Source organism: Panthera leo, chromosome D1, assembly GCF_018350215.1.
Source record: "Panthera leo isolate Ple1 chromosome D1, P.leo_Ple1_pat1.1, whole genome shotgun sequence".
Taxonomy (NCBI): Eukaryota; Metazoa; Chordata; class Mammalia; order Carnivora; family Felidae; genus Panthera; species Panthera leo.
In genome coordinates, this window is record NC_056688.1 from 97,313,024 (window position 1) to 97,334,310 (window position 21,287).

The window sequence follows — 21,287 nt, forward strand, 5'->3', positions numbered from 1 at the left end:
GATTATCACTGCGTAGCATGATCCTTCCTTTCACTGGCCTTTTCCCCCCCATTGCGTGGATAGGCCACATTTTGTTCATCTGCTCACCTGTCGATGGACAGTTGGGTCGTTTCCATCGTTGGGCTATTATGAATGATGCTACCCTAAACATGTGTGCACAAGTCTCTGTGTAGACCTACGTTTTCATGTCCCTTGGGTAATACGTAGGAATGGGACTGCTGGGTCACACGGTAACCCTATGTTTCACCATTTGAGGATCTGCCGGACCACTTTCCAGAGCAGCGGGACCATTTTACATTCCCACCGGCAGGGTGCGAGGGCTGATTTCTCCACATCCTTGCCCACACTTGCTGTTAGCTGACTTTTTGACTCTAGCCATCCTCATGGGGGTGAAGTGCTCTCTCATGGCAGAGCTTTGGTTTGTTCTCTGCTTTTTTTCTTCCTACCTCTCGTTCATGTCTCTGGTTATTGGGGGGCGAGCCGCCCATGACGGCCGTGCTGGTTGTGCTGTGGACGACCCTGTGGGTGCTTTTCACATCAGCTTCCCTCTGCCACGTTCACCTGGAAGATCCTTGACATCTGTAGCGTATTTAAAGTTTGTTTCTATTGAATCTCTCCGGAGCAGACCCATTCCAATGTGCATTTTTGCTGCCTCCAGGTTGAGCAGATTCTGGGGGGGGGGGGGGGCTCTCTCCCACTCTTGCCCCAGAGCCCCTCAAGTTAAGGCATAGCTAACAGGATTCAGGCCAGCCTCCCGAGGCTGTCAGTCCTTGCCCGAGGGCTCAACCCACTGGTTTTGCCCATAGCCAGGTATATTACCAAGAAGAGTGAGGCCAAGTGTGTTCAGGGGGTAGTTGGTCCTGAGGCTGGTAACAGGGCCGGGGGGGACTTTTACAGGCCGAGCAGAAGGACTTGGGTGGGGATGAGCTTTCTGGGTTGGTTACGGGGGGCTCCGGACTCAGACATTTTTCCTTGAGGGTCGTGCATCTTGGGGCTGGAGGCTCGTTGCCTCCGAGCGCTGGTTTTCTTGTGCATAAAATGGGGATGCACGGTCGGAACATGACCTTATGAGTTGTGAGCCTTGATGCCTGTTGCGTGCAGGTGCACAGCAGGCGAAGAGCCGTTCACAGCTCTCTTTATTATCTCCAGTAGCGCCTCGGGGTTCGTGGGGGCGGTGAGTGGAACGGTATATGTAAAACCTGGATGTGGAATTCGAGATTGTATGTAAACATGCCCTATTTACCACATCTCGGGGGCCTTTTCTGAAATTTGATAAAAGAGAGTTTTAGAACAAGAAAAGGAAGCACGAATTCTATCAGTTAAAAGGGGATGGGGGCAGGTTAGATCCTGGTTCCTGACCAGCCAGACTTAGGGAGTTGTACTCATATGTATACCAATATTCACGGAATGCTGTGCACATTTTAAGGAATCTCCCCTTCCCCTTGCCAAAGTCCATCCGTAGGCACCAGGTTTGGAAGCCGGGGCCTGAATAATCTCAGAGGCCTCCTTGCAGCCGAAGTATTCAGGTCAAGTTTGGGTTCAGTCTGGCCTCTTTTTCACTCTGCCATTTCAGTTTGCTAGACTGGGAAGTAGCTGGAGAAGAGAGCCGACGCTGTCTGCCTCCTGGGGTTCGGGGAGGAGCATCTGAGATGGGCAGAGTGCCTTGTCAACTGCGAATCGCTTCATAAATCATTTTTGTAACCACTTTGCTCTAAGGAGGTGCGGGGCTGAAAATCAGAATGTTTTATGGATTCCATGGGTTCCTGGAAAGTTGCAAGCAAATCAGGTTTTTTAAAATCTAATCTGGGCAGCAGCCGGTGATGGCACCACTCAGAGGAGCCCAGCAGTGAACCCTTGACTGCGGCCGACCTTCTGCCACCAAGCAGAATGCTCCCCTCTAGTAAAATGCAGATCTTCACTGGGCAAATCTGCTCAAACCAGCAGCAACACTGGAAATTCAGAGGGAGCCCCCAGGACATTCCTGGCGGATTCTGATGAGGTCATTAGAGGGCATGAGGTCCATCTCGGTGCGTAAGAGGCGGGCTGTTGTTTGTTTGAACGAACTCCGGCTTCCCCACACATTTCCTTTGTGGCCACAGGCAAATTGCCTGTGAAACGGAACCTCGGTTCCCCAGTCTCCAAAATGGGGGTGATGATCGTAGTCGCTACTTCACAGAGTTGTGAGAACCCATGAAAAGGTGGGGCAAGGGTCCTTTGCACAGTGAAATTGCTTTCTGAATGACAGCCCCTGGCGTGGCGTTGCTGATGTCTTTGTTAATCGTTACCATAGTCAGAAATAGCACTCTGATCCAAATAGACCATGCTTGCCCCAGGGGGCCCAAACTCTGGTTTTGTATTATTTTCTGAGGATCTGTCCACATAGAATCATACAGGCTGAGTTTTAGACGTAATTTTATCTATCTATCTATCTATCTATCTATTTTATTTATTTTTGAGAGAGAGAGAGAGAGAGAGAGAGAGAGAGCATGAGCGGGGGAAGGGCAGAGAGAGAGGGAGACACAGAATCCGAAGCAGGCTCCAGGCTCTGAGCTGTCAGCACAGAGACCGACGCGGGGCTCGAACTCACGGTCCGTGAGATCATGACCTGAGCTGAAGTTGGACGCTTAACCAAGGCGCCCCTAGGCAGAATTTTAGAAGCTGTTTAGGCCAGACTTCCACTCTGGGGAAAGTCCTCTCTTTAGTCTTCCTAGTGGTGGGTCATCCATCTTCTTAAATACTTCTGGTAACAAGAGGTTCACCACCTCACGAGGGCGCTCGTTCTGTTGCACGACTGTCCTGCCTGCATATTCCTTGTGCCCCGTTCAGGCTTGTGCTCCTCTAAGTTGTCCTGGCCCTGCTCCCTCCAAGTGGTGGTCTTTCCCACGTTTGATGATCGCTCTTTCTCTGGCTTCTTCTTTTCCAGGCTAAGGAACCCTCTCACCATGCTGGTCACCCTTCTCTGGTCAGGTCTAGGCTACCAAGGTCCTTCTCATATCACAGTGTTCAGAGCCCGGGTGGTTCCAGGAAGTGCTGTGTTCAGAAGGGCCAAGGAGTTGACCTTGTGGGATAAGGCGAGGGAGGACATGGGGGGACCAGCCTCCTCGGGAGTTGGTCCTGAGCATCTGGCCCTGGCTGGCCATTCCTGGACCATCCCAGTGTCGGCCTGCTCTCTGCTGAGGGTGGCCCGGGCTGCTCAGTGACATGTGACACGGTCCACAAATGCTGTGCGATCCTGCCCGCTCCTGCTCCTTCCGCCTGGGACACCCTCACCTTCCTCTTCTCCAAGACCTCAGCTTAGATTCACCATTTCCCAAGAAGGTCCTCAACTGACTCCCAGATCCCGACTCCAGCTCTGAGTTCTCTTTCCACAGATTTCCCCGCCACAGTGCCAACCACCGGGCATCACAGTGGCCTCCTTTCTGTATCTCCCTGGACTGTGAGTTTTGTGAGAGCAAAGACATTGTCTCCCGGGATCACCATTTTATCCCCCAGAACCTGACACTGTAGTAGCTACTCTCTCAGTGATATTTGTTAAATGAATGAATGAATGCTCGGTTGGAGAAAACCCTGACTGGTGGCAGAGAGAATGCCGGAAACATCCCTCAGCAAACCTCCAGATCTGAAGCCAGCCTGAGGGGGCCTCCGGCAGTCCCCTCATCCCTCAAAGCTCCCTCCGGGGGCCTCTCTGCCCAATTGAAGGCAGATCACAACAACTCCACGTTAACCCGGAGACCTCTGCCGGCCGAGAAGTAAGGGTAACTAACAGTTGGGCTCTTCATTCGGAGACCAGAGACTATGATGACAGTCACGACCGAAATTCTAATAGCGACCCTTTACTGAGTTTCTCCCACATCAGTCATTACAGCAGTGCTGCAGGGTTGGGTTGTACCCCATTTTACAGATGTGGAAACTCAGGCAAAGCCCGTAGAGTTGCCTGCCCAAGACCACTCACTTGTAAATGATGAAGCTGAGATTCTAGCTGATCCCTCTGGCTCCAGGGCTCTCACGGCCCACTGGTGCCCCCGTTACTGGCTGCAAGGGCCTTGAGATGCTTTTCTTTTTCCCCCAGGAAGGAGAGGAGAGTCAGAAAATGATAACGTAGGGGGATGAGTACTATGATCACGGGCAGGGTTCTAAGAAATTTCAGGGGGAGGTCCCTGAGGACCGGAGCACCATCTGGGGAGACTCTGGGGGGCGGGGCAGGGAGGGGGAAGCCTGACCTGCGCCTTTTCTCTTTTCGTCTATCTGAGGATTTGAAACCACAAAGACAGTCCAGTCTCATAGAGAAATAAAGCAAAAGCCTCATCCTGCTTTCCTCTTTCGCTTCCTTTAGAGGTAACCAGAGCTGAGAGCTTGAAATGTATTTCCCAGACTTTCCGTGCACACACAAACACACGCGCGTGGTGTGCGCTAGGTAACGTGGGGGCAGTTGTGGTAAGGTGGGGGGAGGGGGGACGTGTGCCGATCTCCATGGTGCAAATGCTCCCACCGTGGCCGCTTTCGAGGTACCAACATGAAGTCGCTGAACCAGGAGGTGGAAAGAGACGCAGTAGATGTCCATTTCCCTCAAGAACCCAAGTTATGGTGAAACATAAAAATGATTAGGAAGTGGGGTGCCTGGGTGGCTCAGTCGGTTGAGCGTCCGACTTCGGCTCAGGTCATGATCTCGTGGTCCGTGAGTTCGAGCCCCACGTCGGGCTCTGTGCTGACAGCTCAGAGCCTGGAGCCCGTTTCGGATTCTGTGTCTCCCTCTTTCTCTCTGACCCTCCCCCGTTCATGCTCTGTCTCTCTCTGTCTCAAAAATAAATAAACGTTAAAAAAAAAATTAAAAAAAAAATGATTAGGAAGTGGTAAGCCTTGAATATTTATTACCTTCAAAATAATATTTATTGAATTGTACATTTCTATCGCTTAATTTCTAATAATGGCTGTGGTTCACGACTGGTTCGTGAAATTCTGGAAAGTAACTGTCAGCTCCCGTCAGTCGGTACAAGCCAGTTCCGACACAGCACTCATTTCCTTTTTACTAAAATACTGACATTATATACTTTTTTTTTCTTTAATTCACTTTTTACTTAAAAGGCCCTTCATCCAGGGGCACCTGGGTGGCTCAGTCAGTTAAGCATCTGACTTCGGCCCAGGTCATGATCTCACAGTTCGTGGGTCCGAGCCCCACACTGGACTCTGTGCTGACAGCTCAGAGCCTGGACCCTGCTTTGGATTCTGTGTCTCCCTCTCTCTCTGCCCCCACCCCTGCTCGTGCTCTATCTCTCTCTCTCTCAAAAATAAATAAACATAATTTTTTTTTTTTTAAAAAGGCTCTTCATCCAATCATTCATTCATTCAACAAATATTCTGCTACGTGCCATGTGCTATGTTAGCATTGGGGCCAGGCCACCATTAGGAACGAGATAGCCATGGGCTTTGTCTTCATTAGCTTGTGGTCTAGCGAGGGACAGAGTTCATAGCCATGCTGACAAATAAACGTCGTCGATAACAAAACCGCACCCTGCAATCAGGTCTTGAAAAGGAAGTGACAGGTGAGGTCATAGAATTAGTGCTGTGAGGGACAGGCCTGTGGAGGGTCAGGAAGTGGCAGGGGAGAACCTACTTTAGGTTCAGGTCAGGAAAAGCTTCTTCTGAGGAGGTGACAGAAACTGAGACCCAAAGGATAAGAAGGGGCCAGTCGTGCAAAAATCAGTGGGAAGAAGGTACGAAAGAGTATGTTCCTTGGGTGCCATATCTGTAAACTTCACAAACATGAAAAACGGCTCGGTGCGTTGTTTCTAGAAAACTCCTTGTGTAGTGAAAATGGCAAGGCTCCCTACGCGCTTCGGGACGGCGGTTAACCTTGGAGGGTGCATGAGTTGGAGGCAGAGACGGTCTTCGGCTACATCGGGTGTTTTCTTGAAGTGAACCAAGTGGGGACAGATGTGGCTGGGGGGTCACTTATGTTGTCTCCAGCCGACGGGCACGCGGTTTTCAGCTGCGTTCCTCATTATAATTTCTGAATGCTTGAACAATTTCATGGGTAGTAATTTTTTAAGAGTAGGCGGTGAACCCTACCAGTGTCAAGGCTCACTGTGGCCATAGCTCGTGAAGGGAAGAGGGAGGCCCGTGCTGGGGAGGTAGGCGGGGACCAGGTTATACGGGTCTCGAAGACCGTGGCCACGAGTGCACATCTTAACGTAAGGGTTAACGTGTGATACCCGCTGAGTGACGTGATGGGATTTACATCCACAGGGATCGCAGTGGCTGCTCTGAGGAGAAGTGGTGGCGAGTCGAGTCAAGGACGGCTTCGGGGAGGTTAGTTAGGATCTCCTGGAGCTGTCTGGAAGAGAGCTTATGTCTCCCACCAGCACGGCCATGGGACGCCATGGAGTCGGAGGGGCGGTCTTGACATCTGCTGCCAGGATTTGCTGAGGGACTGGATGGGGGGGCATTGAGAGAGCAAGAGGTGAAAGGTGACTTTCTTTGTCCTTTTTTTTTTTTTTTAAACACCCTTTTCAAGGTGTAATTCACACACCATGCAGGGTACCATTCACTGCTTTTTGGTGGGTATCGCTTTCTTTTTGAAACCCGCGTGGATGGTGGTTTCAAACACAGCAAAACCTCGGATGGCAAGTGACTTGTTCTGCGAGTGTTCCTCAAGATCGGCAAATGTTCCTAATTTCGTTTTAACTTGATAAACAGATGATGTCTGGCGATACGAGTCCTATGTGACACGGAACGTCCCATGATCACAACTGAGCCGGTGTTCCTGAAATTCGCTTTGATGTACGAGTGCTTTGGCTTACGAGCATGTTGCTGGAACGAATTATGCTTGTGAACCAGGATTTAGTTGCTGTAGATGAGGAAAATAGGGGAGGAACGGGTTTGGGGGTGGGGCCTGGGGGGAGGGTACCTTGGGGGAGGTAAATTTGAGGTGCCTAGGAGATAGGAGACATCCAAGGAAGGGAAGTCACATGGGAAGTCAGGTATTCACACCTGGGTCTTGAGATAAAAATTGTGTGTAGTGATCAAATGAGAGTCTAGAGATAGATGTGAGTATCCAGAGTGAGAGTGTAGGTGAAGAAGGTGTGTGCGGAAGGGGCCGGGGGACTTCTAGTCACATGCGCCGAGAATTCACACTTTGACCAGCCCGACCCTTTTTTCCCCAAACGCTACAATGAGAGTCTAAGAAAAACAAAAAAAAAGATGAACCCCTCCCCAAGACTAAAGCTCCAAAACGAATGAAGCAATGTTAAAAAGACCGCCTCTGAATAACAAATGAATTCACACTAAAATAAAAATTATGGAGTATTCTGAAAATGAATTTAAAATAACCATTCAGGGACGCCTGGGTGGCTCAGTCGGTGGAGCGTCCAACTTCAGCTCAGGTCATGATCTCACGGTTCGTGAGTTTGAACCCCACATCGGGCTCTGTACTGACAGCTCAGAGCCCGGATCCAGTGTCAGATTCTGTGTCTCCCTCACTCTCTGCCCCCTCTCCCACTCACGCTCTCTCTCTCTCAATCTCTCAAAAATAAATAAACATTAAAAAAGATTAAAAAAGAAAGAAAGAAAGAATAACCATTTAGGATTTGTATCAGGAATAGGCTTGACTCTGAGTAACTGAGATTCAAAATAACAGCAGCTCAAGCAAAATAGGAGTTACATTTTTCTACTCTGAATACATTGAATACATTTTAGGGCCGATGCGGTGGCTCTGCCTCAGTAAGTCCCCAGGGAACCAAGCTTGATCCCAGCTCACCACTATCTCAGTGTTTGGATTATCCTCATAGTCTGGTGAGTTGGTAGCTAGAACTCCAGCCATTACGTCTGCATTCCAGGCAGTAGGATGGTGGAAAGGCACGTATCAGCTGTTTTTTGAAGAAGTTTTCAAGAAGCTGACACATGACACTTCCAACTACATCCTATTGGCCAGAACTTAATTAATGGAGAAGCCAAGAAACGTATTCTGTCATTACACGTAGCCAAGTGCCCAGTTAGAAGCCAGGGGTTCTGTTACTGCGGACGAAGGAGGCAACAGATAATGAGGGATAACGAGCAGTCTCAGCCTTCGGATCCTTGAGGAAATGAAGGATAACACCCACTAAAAAGAACAAAACAGTGGATTTTTGTTTGTGTGTTTGAATTTCAAACCTCTGCTCTTCGAAAGATATCATTAAGAGGATGAATAAACAAGCCTTCGATTAGGAGAAAACATTTGTAGGTCGTATGTCTGATGATGGACTTGATCCAAAGTATATTTTCAAAAAACCCTCAAAACTCAATAATAAGGAAAAAACAACCAATTTCAAAAATGGGCAAAGATTCAAATAGGCCCTTCACCGGAGAAGATATGCAGCTGACAAGTAAGTGCACAAAAAGATGTTCAGCCTCATTAGTCATCAGAGAAATAAAATTAAAACCACAAGGAGATACTGCTTCATACCTATTAGAATGGCTGAGATAAAAAAGACTGTTCATGCCAGGTATTGGCAAGCATTGGACCAGCTGGTGGGTCCATAGGCTGGTGTATGGAAATATAAAATGTTGCAGCCACTTTGGAAAACAGGTCCGCAATTTCTTAAAAGTTAAACGTATACTTTCCACGTGACCCAGCCGTTCCACTGCTAGGTATTTGCCCACAAGAAATGTGCGTGTCTACAGAGAGATTTGTAACTGGATTCCCATAGCAGATTTATTTGTAATAGCTGAAAACTAGACACAACCCAAATGTCCATCAGTAAGTAGATACAAAGGCAAATTGTGGCACATCCAAACAATGAAATACTACTTACCAGTACAAAGGCATGAACTCGGATGCGCGCATCAATATGGACAAATCTCAGAATTGTGCTGAGCGAAAGAAGCTAGACGTGGCTTCTATTTGATTTCATTTGTGTAAAATCCTAGAGAACACAGAGTAATTTTTAGCGACAAGAAGGAGCTTGCTGGTTGCCAGTGGACTGGGGATGGGAGGTATGGAAGGGGGCAGGAGGGGAGGTTCTGGAGCACAGAGACACTTAGGGGTGATGGATATGTTTGTTTTCTTGATTGTGGCAGTGGGTGTATACATTTGTCAAAATGTATCAAATGGGTACATTATATGTCAATTATACTTCAATAAAACTGTTAGGAAAGGAGAAAAGGAATGTGACATTATGAAACAGAGGTGGAATGAACAAAAGGTGGCTATGAAGATTCTGGGAATGAAAAATACTCATTGCATTAAAAGTTCTCATTTAGAAAGGAAGACAAAAAAGAAATGAAGAAGCTTAATAGGTGGATAAATTCTCAACTAGACACAGTCAAAGAGAGAATTAGTGAATTGGAAGAGAGTTCTGAGGAATAGTCCCAGAGCACTGCCAAAAAGAGAGAGAGAGAAAAACGGAGAAAGGTAGTTAAAAGACATGAGCGATACTCCTAAATATGTTTCCTAGAAATCCTACACGAAGAAACTGGAGACAGTGACTCAGAAGCTGTCTTCGTGAACGTAAGAGTTTTTCAAAATTTTCGAGAATTGAAGAAGTAGGTTTTCATCAAGGAATTAGCTCCTCAAGTAATGAGAATTCTAAGAAAATAAATCTCCACTTCAAAACCACAGAGGGAAACTGCAGAAAATCAAAAATGAAGGGCAAGTCTCACATTTTACCAGAGATGGCCTATCCACAAAGGAACAACAATACGTTGCTGAACAGCCTAGGGGCAGCCTTTTGGGCGATCTTCCAGGTGCTGAAAGAAAATAAAACAACCTGCTTAGAATTCCATACCCAGCTGAACTCTGATTCAAACGTGATGAGGAAATAGGACATTTTCCAGGAGAAAAGAGCCCGGCCCAACCCTGAGGCTGTTGAGGATTTAGAGGCTGGCCAGAGGAGGAGCCCTCTCACATCACAGGTGCTCAGTCATCCGGTGCTTGGCCTCTGTGCCTCACAGAAGCTAGAAGAGAGAAGGGGGGCTGGATGCAACTTTCATGGTGGCCGTGCGTGGCTACTGGAAATGCTGCTCATTGGCCCTGTTGCCGGGTCTGTTATCAGCACAGGAGAGGAAGATGGGATTCCTGGCCCTACCTAGGGTTTCATCCTACAGCAGTGGGGGCATTGTAGCAGGAGGGCAAGAGGAGGGGAGGGGAGGTAGCAGACGGGCCAGGCCCCTGACCCTGGCGTGGGGAGGAGCCCAGGGACACGAGAGCCTCTGCAGGGTGGCCCCTTCTAGACTCTCTCTCTGTCTTCCAGATTGTGGACAAGAATAACCACTACAAGTCCATAGATGGGTCAGACGAGACTAAAGCCAACTGGATGAGGTGAGTCCTGCTCTCTGCTGCTGATTTCCCGGGAGCCTTGCCCAAACTTTGGAGAGGAAGCCAAAGGAGTGTGCTGGGCCTCTGCGGTCCCCAGCGGTGGAGGCCCCCGAAGGCCCTGGGACTGCCGTTTGCAGGGTTTGGGATGTGTCTAGTTCTGGGGGACCCTCTTGCTTCCCCCGGCCTTCCATCAGGGGGCTCTGGAAGAGGCCGGTGGGTTATAAGGACCCCTAGAGGCTTCACATTTGTCCCTGTGTCTGGAGTACCCAGGGCCCCCAGCTCCGGGCAGCATTCCCACCAAGGAGGGGCCCCCCTCCACCCAGGATCCCTCTCAGAGGGCAGACTCCTGATGTAGGGGTGCAGGGCTCATCCCACTACAGCTGCCAGCAGTTGTTTAAATGGCCTCCGTGGAAAAGGAGGCTCCCAGCACAGTCTCTAGCTCAGTTTTGGATGGCCCTTGCTGCCCAGGCGTGAGTACTTTCAAGAGTGGTTTTACAGCGGTCTGGTGTTGGGGACAGAAGTTTGTGCCAGAAGGATCCTTAATGGCCAGAGAGAGCAGGAGACTGGCCCAGGGTCACCCAGGGGTGGCTGCGCTGAGCCTCTGGAACCGAGGACCCAGCTCACGGCTCTCCTTTTGGTTCCGTGCCGTTGGCCTGTGCGGTGTGCCGGGGCCCGGCCCAGAGGGGTCTGCGGGCCGTGTGAGGGGTCAGACTGGTGTTGGTGCCTTGCCCAGGAATGGTGACAGGATCTGGGTTGGGAGGGAAGGGAGGTCTCGGATGGCCACACGTGGGGACACCGTGGATCGGGCCTCTGTCGGCGTTTGCGCAGTTGTGTGACCCGTGGCGGCTGGGGGGTGCAGGAGAGGTGGTGTTTGGAGGGAGGGCAGTCAGAGACCTCCTGAGAGGGAGTTTGCCATATTTAAACTCTGACACCTTCGAAGCAAACAGGGAGAGAAGGTGGTTTGCAATGGGGAGTCTATGGTGAGGTCTGCTGTCCCCTTCCCTGGAGCCTACCGCCCCGCCCACCTGTGCTCCCCACCCAGGAGCCATCGATGGCAGATGCAGGGAGGATGGCGAGAGGGGATGCGGTTTACCGTCTTCGGAGCACAGTAGGATTTATTCTCTTATTGTCAGAGGAGCTGTTCTCATTGCCACTTAACAGGTGCAGAAGCAGAGGTGCCCCGGGGACAGGTGACCCCTGTGTCACAGTATAGGGATGCACGCTCCCTCCCTCCAGCCCCCTTTCACGTAATCGGGTCAGCCACTGCCCTGAAGGTGCTCCAAGAAGACCCTGGACACCCTCCTAACTCCTTCTCCCCGACCACTGGGCACCGGTCAGCTCAGCACTTGCATAGCAGACCCCGTAACTGGGCGCCCTCAGTGGATTTGCCCTCCCAGTCCTCCCAGGACTCACACCTTCCACCGTGGAGACTGGTTTTTCCTAATAAAGTTGTTGAATGAAGAAGGCACAGACAATATGGTGCGAGGGCCCAGATCAAAGAGGAGGGGGCCTTGGAGATGGGCCTTCAGAGGGGCCACGTTTTCACTTGAGGGCACTGTGACCAGAGACACGGAAGTGGGGACCAGACCCCTGGCCTGGGCTCCTATTCCCTATTGCTGCGTCTGGCTCTAGACAAGCAAAGGAGAGGGTGTCTGGGCGCAGTCTAGTGTCAGGCCTTTCTGCACCGCTGCTTTCGAGACTCTAGAAGCTTTGCCGACGAGCTGGTTCTGTTCCACGCCCCCCCCCCCACCCCCATCTCTGATCTTTCAGCCTGGGGGCAAGGCTTTGCCACAAGCCCCAAAGAAAGACACCATCTGAACTAACTGAGCGATCATCTGATGCCCCTGAGATTCTGACTTAATTGGGCTGGGGAGGAGCCCACGGTATCGGTCTTTTTTAAAGCTCTCGATGGGGATTCTGATGTGCCGCTAGGGTGGAGAACCGCTACCCTGTACTGATCTTCATGCTACAGTGGTAAACTGAGGCCCGGGGCAGGGCGAGATCTTACTCAAGACCACGAGGACGCTGGCAGAACCAGGACTTGAATCCGCCCCTGGACTTCTGGGCCGGTGTTCTTTCTGCTCGCGCACAGGGCCCAGCCAAAGCATGGCCTCCTGGACTCCGTGTGGGGTGGGTTCAGCTACTGCTCCCTTGCCGGCATGGGGTCTGTCCGGTTCCCATTCTGTCCCAGCTGCCGGCCCTGTTCCAGTGCAAGATGGTGCCAGGGTAGCCACAGGTGGTGCCCGCCCCCCCCCCCCCCCCCCCCCCGCCGCCCATCTCATCTAAGACTCAAGGTGTAGGTTGAGGTTGGGTACGTGGTTTGTTGCCGTGGAGATGTCCCTCTGGTGGTGGTTGGAGGGGAAAGCCGGTTCATCCTGGGAACCTGCCTTCCCCCTTAGGGTATAGCTTCCTTCTGTATAGCTCCTTCCGCTTTGCAGACGCCTTCACTTGTACTGTTACAACCTGGGGGCTCGTGGATGATTGAATGGAGTTGGTTAGTGTTTTGAAACACTTAAGTGGTGGGCCGGGAAGAGAACGGGCGTCAACGTAATGAGGGTTGACTTGGTGGCCTCCCTACCCCAGGTGCTCTACATCCGTGTCATCGGTGGTCTGAAACCGGGGGCTGTTTTGCTTGGGGGCACTTTGGCGGTTGTCACATCAAGCCGGGGAGGCTGATAAACATCCTAATTACCCAGGATGTCGTCCCACCCACCCACAAAGAATTTTCTAGCCCCAACTGCCAATAGTGGTGAGACTGAAAAACCCCCATGACTTCCTCCTGGCTGCCCTGGGAGGTGGCGCTAGAATCACGAGCCTCATTGTCTAGACGGGGAAGGGGGTGGGCACCAGAGGCTCAGCCCCTAGTTCCAGGTCTGTCTGAGTGCAAGGCGCGGACCACGGTCCCTGTCTTGGCCGGGTCACAAAGCCCCGACCTTCCTTTCGCCTGAGCTGTGGCGTTCTGGGTAGGTGACGCGGAGAGGTAAAGGCTGAGGGATCTCTGTGCCCCTAGCCTCCTGCTGTGGTTTTGGGGGCAGCTGGAGGAGTGAACGGGGCTCCAGGTTCCCCTCCATGTGTTGGGTTCCTCTCTTGGGTTGCTCTTGCTCAAGCAGCCCCTGGCTCCTCTGTGCACGTGGAAGCCAAGGTCACTCCTAGTCTCCATCAAAGGGGAACTTGTCTCCCGGTGGCTGCTCACGGACCGCTCACGTCCTACCCACGAGCTGCCCAAAGGTCACCGCAGCTCACCCTGAAACGAGCTGACCCCAGCTGGAGGGGAGCCTACACCCACATCCGGCGGAAGGCGGGGACGGGGCCTGGGGAGGACTTGGAGGCCGGGGAAGGAGACAAAGAGAGCCGCAGGGCAGAAAACGCTTTCTGTGACCACACCCTAATCGCTGGCATCGCTGGCGAGGAGATTGAAACACCCCCTGTTTCAGTAGTCTTCCTGTGAGCCATCTGTAGTGACCGTGGCCCGGTCCGAACCCCAGTAAGGACCCTTTCTCCCTCTTCGGGGCTTTAACGCTCTTCGTCACTCTGCTTTCCCCTCTCTGGTGACAGCCCCGAAGGTGGGGTGGTTGTCCCTCCTGACCCGGCTGGGGAGAGAGGCCGGGAGGGGCTGAGCCAAGCGCCCCGGCTGCCGGGGCCAGCCAGGGCCACCCAGGGCCACGGTAGGGCCCGACACCGGGCCGTCCGGCGCGGGCCGCGTTTCCACCCACTCCGCCGCACCTCTGCTGCCCGCCTGCCCTCTGAGGAGTAGTGGAAGGGGCCTCTCGCTAGGAGGAGGGTGTGGTGGTGGTGAGCAGGCCAGGGTGCCCGGGTGCCTCCTGGCTCCCCAGCTGGGGGCCGGCAATTAGGAAGGAGGAGGACCGCCCGCGCTGACGGTCATTTACCCAATTGTGCTTTGTGGGATATTCAACCCAAGGAATGTGGCGCCCCTGGCTGAGCGCAAGAGGAAGCCCAAGTTCTCCAAGGAGGAGCTGGACATTCTGGTCACGGAGGTGACCCACCACGAAGCGGTTCTCTTTGGGAGGGAGACCATGCGGCTGTCCCATGCCGACAGGGACAAGATTTGGGAAGGCATAGCTCGGAAAATCACCTCCGTCAGCCAGGTGCCCCGCTCCGTCAAGGACATTAAGCACAGATGGGATGACATGAAACGGAGGACCAAGGACAAGCTGGCCTTCATGCAGCAGTCTCTGTCAGGCCCCGGAGCCGGGGGCCGGGCCCCCGCCATCGTGCTCACTGCCCACGAGAGGGCCATCGAGTCAGCGCTGCTCACGGCCCGTTCTGGGCACAGCTTCCCCAGGGCGGAACTGGACGGCACCGACAGCCCCTCGACCAGCTGTGAGTACCACCTGCCTCCCTCCCCGGGCTCCCGCTGCCCAGCCTCCTCCTCCCCTGCCGTCCCCCCCCTTCCCTGGCCTTCTCCTGTCTCTGTCCCTCTCCGTCTCATCCAGTCTCCCCATGCACCCTTCCCTCCTTCCCCCGCTCTGTCTTCTCCACCCCTTTCCGTTCATTCATTCGAGAATATTTCCTGAACTCTGTGCCAGGAGCTGTGCTAGGAGCTGGGAAGACAGCGTTGTATATAAATCCTACACGGGCCCCGCTCTGGGGTTGTCCCTAGACTCATGGGAATAAACAAGCTTTAAGTCATTGTACAAGGACAGTTGTAATGAAGGGATGAAGGGCGAACGCCGGAAGTCCTGAGAGCGGGGCTGACGACCCCGGCCACCTGCGCAGTGTCCCTGGGGCCCTGCACGTGCAAGGGCACCGTGCGGGGGGTTCGTGCTCTGCTGTTGGCCTCCTGAAATTCACACTGGGCTTTGAACAAGGTGCCCTGTATTCAAGTGTTGCATTTGGCCGTGCCAGTTACGTACTAGCCGTGCCTGAGAGCAAGGGGGCCGGGGAGCTGGCTGTCCTCGGGGGCCGGGGAGGGCCTCCCAGGAGTGACAGTTGCACTGACTTGCGAAGGGTGAGTAAGAGTTAACCAGGCCTCGGCATGGGGCGCCGGGAGGGGAGCAGGGAGCCTCCAGGCTGAGAACTGCATGTACGAGGCCCCCGCATCAGGAAGGCGCTTGGCACGTTCCAGGACAGAGAGGAACCAGGGAAGCCCAGTGTAGCAGGCGTGGGGGAGGGGGTGCGGGAGGAAGCCAGCCAAGTCTTCAGGGCCCAGGCCACGGAGGGGGTGGGGGGGAAGATGAGTTCCTGCTCTCTCTCTTCCTAACCTCTTCATTTCTGTGTTCTTTTCTGTGCTTCTGCGCCCACTCCTCTCTGCCCTCTGCCTCTTTCTCCCCCCTCTAAGGCTCTCTCTCGGATCTCTCCATCTCACCAGGTTCCCTCCCTGTCCTTACCGCCCCCGTGCCCTTCTCCACCCCTCTTCTGCTTTATTCACCTCTGCTTCCCGTGACCCAGGATGGACTTGGATGCAGGGGCCTGACTGTGGAATCTCCTGGCCCCGCAGGCTGTAGTTGGGGCTGTGGTTCCATCTGGGACTCCCCTGAATGGGGAGCGGTCGAGACCCTTCTGTGGTGGGACTGCACCCCCTTCTCCCCACACATCCCCCCACCTTCGGCCCACGGTCCCAACGGGAGTCTGGCCTACGATAGACGGAGCAGGGCAGGAGGACTGCAAGTCAGCGGCTGGCCAGCCCGGGGAAGGTGGTTCACAAGGACCCCGTCTTCCCTCCCACGGCCCTCTGCTGTTGGGATGGGGATCGCACTAATTTCCTGTTTGGCTGGGGCTCCTGACAGGTGGCCCCTCAGAGTCCGTTCTTTAGGACTGGGAAAGGAACGGAGGCCGTCTACTCTGACTCCCTTGCTATGTAGACGAGGCAGATAAGTTCCAGAAACAGAGGTGGCCCCCCAGCTAGATTCAGAACCAGGACTCGGGCCCAGGTCTGCCAGCTCCCTACGAATTGGCATTTTGCTAAGCTTCAGGGTGATTCCACCCAGTTAGGAGAAAAAGACGGGCGCCTGGCAGCCGGGCCGTCCGTTCCCTAAATCCTGCCCTGCTGTCTCTTCCATCTCCCCAAGAAGGTAATGAGGTTGCCAAATGTGACCTGGGCTGGGCAGGGGGCCCGGGACCCCTCCACCGCAGACTTGGCCAGGCCCCCCTTTCCCGGCCGGTCGACCAGCTGTTACAGCACGAGGCCAGGGGCTCTGTGGAAGGAGGCCCTGAAAGGGGGGTGGGGGGGAAGCACCATCGCCTCGGCCCCGCTCACTCCTTCCAGCCCTGCCACGCCAGAACGGGTGTCCTGGGATCCCTGGGGGGCTGGCAGCTATCCCACCAAGCGCGGTTATGAATCACTGGGCTCTTCTCGTGCCAGCCCAAAGGGAGGCCCTGGGACCCTGGGGAGGCATGCATGTGTGCGGCTGGGGACAAGATGAGTCAGTCTTCTCGGTCACCTCCCCTGGGGGGTGGTTCTGAATTTAGCCCCTCTGGTGCAGGCAGGGAACCTGCATACTTTTTATTCCTGCCGTGGGAATCAGCTCATAACCTTGCTCACAAGAGAGCCAAGGTCTGGGTGTTGCAGGGGCCCGGCCCCTCCCTGTGACTGGCCGTCTGTGTGGTGGTGCCTTGCAAGCCTTCAGACGCTCCTGGGTGAGAGCGATGCTTCTTCCCTGGGTGGCCCGCCTTGGGGGTCTCGGGGGAACATCAGGACCGGCTGCAGAGGTGGCTCTCCTGCTCTGTGCCCTCCAGCCGCGTCACTCCTTTCCTATCCCTTGCCAGACTCCAGACTGCCCCGGGGCCTGTCCCCCCCCCCCCCCCCCCCCCCGCCCCACTTAAAACTGCAGATTCTAGCAAGGCCACGAGGTGGCCCAAGCGAGTCAGACAGAACTCCGAGTGCCTTTTGGCGGGTGTCACTCTTCCGGCTTTGCAAAGCTCCTTCGTGTCCGTTCTCTTGTTTCATTTTCTTGACAACCCTGTTAGGCGGGCAAGCGGCTGGGTAGATCAAGACAGAGCGGTTGTGATCTTTGCAGAAACTGAGTCACAGAGGGACGAAGTGAGCGAGCCAGTTGACTTGCTGTCACTGGGACTGGTGTCTCCAAGTCCCCCGACCTGGGCCCTCCCGCAAGCGTGTTGCTGTTCCCGTGAAAGGAAGGGGGCCCGGGCAGCGCTCACCCTTGTTCCCCGGGGTGCCGGACCCACACACCTTCAGGGATTTGGGGAGCAGGTGTTTGTGGGCCGGTGCAGGGGAGCAGGCAGGTGCTGAATTACACTCGGGGGCGGCCGGGCAGGGGGATTATAGAGCGACTTGGGGGGGGGGGGGTGGTGGGCCAAAGCCCAGAGCCGCCCCCTTTCTCTCTGTTGTAATCATTTGCCCTTCTTTGTTTCTATCCCGCAAGATGATGAAGATGAGGAGGCCCCGGGGCCCTCGAGGCAGCCTCTGCGGGTGCCCCGGCAGCGGTCACCAGAGGAAGAGGCCCACCTGGCCAGGCCTACCCTGCTCCGCTCATCGTCCTCCTCAGACCAGTCCGAGATGGTGGGCCCCAAGCCAGAGGCCCTATCCCGGCCCTCACCGCAGGCCCAGGCTGCCTGCAGGACCCCTCGGCCGCACCCCAGCCCGCCCGGCACGGGCCTTGACTGGCAGCTCCTCCATGCCTACGTCCGGCAGACCGAGGTCCTCCAGCAGTTCTGCCAGGAGCTGGTGACCGTGCACCGGGACATGGCGAACAGCATGCGTTCCATCGGCCAGACCGTGGCGGAGCTGACCGGCCGCGTCGGTCAGGTGTGCCAGACGCTGACGGAGATCCGAGACGGGGTCCAGGCATCTCAGCGGGGGCCAGACGGGGTAGCCCCCGCGGGCTCTACCCCTCAGGTCGAGGCCCCCCCGGCAGAGCCCCCGCAGGCTCCCCCGGCGCCAGCCCCCGCACGGACTACCAGGTCTCGGAAGAGAAAGCACACCTTCTGACCCGGCCAGTCTCCAGTAGGAGGAAGAGAGACGGGGGTGGGGGGACGGGTGCCTGGCCTTGCGACGGGAGCCAGTCTCCCGTGTCCGGGACCAATGACCCTTGTAGGATGCTGGGGAGGCGGCCACCTCCTCCCCGAGTGCAGGCCAGCTGCCCTGGGCTCCAACAGAGTGTGTACTGAGCCCCGCTCCCTCGTCTTCGGCAGATGCTGAAGATGCAGGGAAAGCGACCTGCCCGATGCTTGCTTGCCCTGGGGCGTCAGCCTCCTCTTGGTCCGCACCCACGGCGGCGGCGAGCCTTGCGGGGAAGAGGGGAGCAAGAGGGGGGAGCGCCTGAATGGACTCCTGCTTGCCGACCGCAGGGCTGCCACGGCTGCCTCCCACGCCCTGATTCCGCTGCTTCCGAAGGGGGCGAAGCTTGAGGACGGGCAGGGGGAGCTCAGCCCTTCCGGGAGGGGTGCGTCCTCCCCTTCCCCAGGGCTCTGAGTGCGGCGGGTGGTGCCCCTGCCTTGGCCTTCCGCTTGCCCTTGCGGTGCGTGTGCTCAGCTGCTGTGCTTGCCTTTTGTGGAAGGGGATGGCGTCGGAGGAAGGCGAAGACTCCCCGGAGTTCTTAGAGAGAGCACCTTATGCTTTCCCTGCATTTGCAGGTGTGTGGTCTCAGTGGGTTCTCAGGACAGCCGAGAGGCAGCCAAGCCGGGTATCGTTGTCACGTTATTACTGCCATCACCTGCATTTCCTAGATGATCAGTGACACGACAGTTAGTTGGCGGGGCGGGGTGGGGGGGGGGGCGCCAGGACTGGAAGCCAGGTCTGCGGATTTGTCCAGCTCCCCTGTCAGAGGCCAGATCGGGAGTCGGGAGAGGTACTGCGCCTCGCCCGCCCACGCCTCGGCTCTCCTGGGTGCCGGTGGGAGGCAACGGCAGCCTCCGGGCGGTGAATCCACCCACCCGGCTCTGGCACTAAGGCTAACAGCCGGGAGGGGGGTGGGGGCCTGGGGAGAGGCAGGGCCCAAGCCTCAGCACCCACAAGGTGACTCCTCTTCTGGCGTCTATAAGAACCCAGCAAGGCTCCCGTGCCACCCAAGTTCCAGCATGCCTCGCCTCCGCTTGCTTGGGCTGCAAATGCATTAGCTACACACATCTCTAGCTTCATGTTTCATTTCGGAGTGTGGGGGGAGAGCCGGGTTCCTCGAGTCCCGGAGGGAGGTGGGGGAGGCAGTCACAAGCTTAGCTCTGACCCAGGTTGTAGCTCGGCTCTGTGTCCTCTTTGCTCCCTGGCCTGAGGCTGACCCTAGCAGAAGCTCCCCTCCCCCGGCCGGCCCTCCATCTATCTCCCCCACGCCTGCCCCCTAGAGCCCTAGTGGGGGCTGGGAGGACTGCCGTACCCAGTGCCTGCTGTGGCTGTTCCTGGAGTGCTGCTTCTGAACCCAGACCAAGCTTGGTCCCAGGGAGAGAGCTCGGAGGGCAAACCGCTAGGTCCCCGTGTCCTCGGCCTCCATCGCCCCACTCTGTGGTCCTCTGGGGGTTCCTGCCACCCCCAAACTGAACAGTCCCCAGTCCGACAGCCCAGTGGCTTGATTATTGCCTGGCATTCCCCTGCCCTCCCAATGCTGGAATCAAAGATTGCCTTCCCAAGTATTTTTGTTAAGACGGCAATAAAAAGAAATTGATCTCACACTTGGAACACACCCAGTCTCCAGGATCTTTCTTTGGTGTATATTCTCTTTCTTCGCTTCCTGTGAAAACCTCAAGGCCCCCAGAGCAGGGGTTAGATGATGGAGGGAAAGCATGCTGGCCACAGGGGCTCGAGTGCCCCTGCCATTTCCGGGATTCCGGAAGCACTCAGATGCCCCGTACTCGGCACCAGGCTAGCCCTGTAAGGAAAAGAAAGGAACCCGTGAGCTGAGCGAGATGAACAGCCACGTCTGAAACCACTGAGCTGTATTTTATTAAAGTCTTTGCACAGTGAGAGTGAGATGTTGCTAAGTGAATTTTTACCTTTTGTTCCCCAGAAGAAGTTAGGGGTCCTGGGGTGGGGGGGAGTCACTATTTCCGGCAGGAGGCTCCAGATGGTCAGGGGCTATCCACTCGCCAGTGTACTTCAGGGACCACTCTGAGGCGTGACCTTTTTTTTTTTTTTTGGACACCTCCCCACAGATCCTAGTATCCGTCTGTCACAGGCAAGACCCTGCCCACAGAGATCTGAGGCTTTCAAAGTAACCAGAGTGGCTCCTCTGGGTCCTTTTGGGAGTCTCCTTAGAAGACAAGGGCCTCCTAACCTGTGAGTTGCCCTGGCTTACTGCCAGTCACACAGAGAGCTTCTCCCAAACAGGAAACCCCCACGTCCTGACCAGGGATCTGTCCCCTCTCTGGAAAGTTCCAGCCTGCCTTTGACCTCTTGGAATCCAGGTCCTCCCCTTCTGCTCTCGGCCGAAAAGGATGACCATGGAAATCAAAATTACTCGATTTCCACAAGAGGCAAAGATCCTGTGAAACCAGGCCCAGGATCTTCTCCAGCAAGGTGTAGGTGCTGACTGGCCTTTCCCTCTGGTCCGGGGGAGGGAAGAGATCAAGTTGGAAGCAAAGGGGACAGAGAGACGAAGAGCCTATGAACTTCTGATGGAATTTCATTAGTCTTTTTCTAGGCTTCAGTGGGGGACTATGGGTCTAGCACATCAAAACAGGAAGGGGAAACTGAGGCCAGTGGACGGAAGGCAACGGGCAGCCAATTTCAGCTTGAGATGGGGAAGTCCCGCCTAAGAGTCCGAGGCCTCCAGCCGCACTCAAGGCTGGCTGCGTGACGTTCTGTCAGCGTTTGGGTGACCATCTGGTGGGTGGGTGCATGACCCAAAGACCCGCCCAGCTCAGAGACCTAAATGCACGGGAGAAAACAGAGCCCTGCCTCTTCTCGGTCAGTCTTTCCCATTCCTGCCTCCGTGAGTGGCACATCTTCCTCTCCGTCAGAGACCTACCCCCTGAGCAGGAATGTCTGAGCCTGGCCTTTGTCTGCCCCCACTCCAACAAAATGGATGCCCCGTGGGTTATTTTCTCTCTTCCGTTGAAACCCATAGTCATTTCCTGTCCCAGCTAGAAA

General features: G+C 55.0%; 1 protein-coding gene across 4 annotated transcripts in view; it reads left to right on the plus strand.

Moving 5' to 3' along the window:
- The window catches only part of PRDM11 (PR/SET domain 11), an 82,125-nt gene that overhangs the window by 48,699 nt on the left and 12,139 nt on the right, over positions 1-21,287 (plus strand). For 3 of the 4 annotated variants that reach the window (XM_042904934.1, XM_042904932.1, XM_042904933.1), the window contains exon 5: positions 10,224-10,291. In XM_042904934.1, coding sequence (XP_042760868.1) covers positions 10,224-10,291 — 68 coding nt within the window. Of the gene's footprint in view, positions 1-10,223; positions 10,292-14,207; positions 14,630-17,631; positions 20,083-21,287 lie in introns of those variants that run through there. The other variant, XM_042904935.1, reaches the window with a different exon arrangement.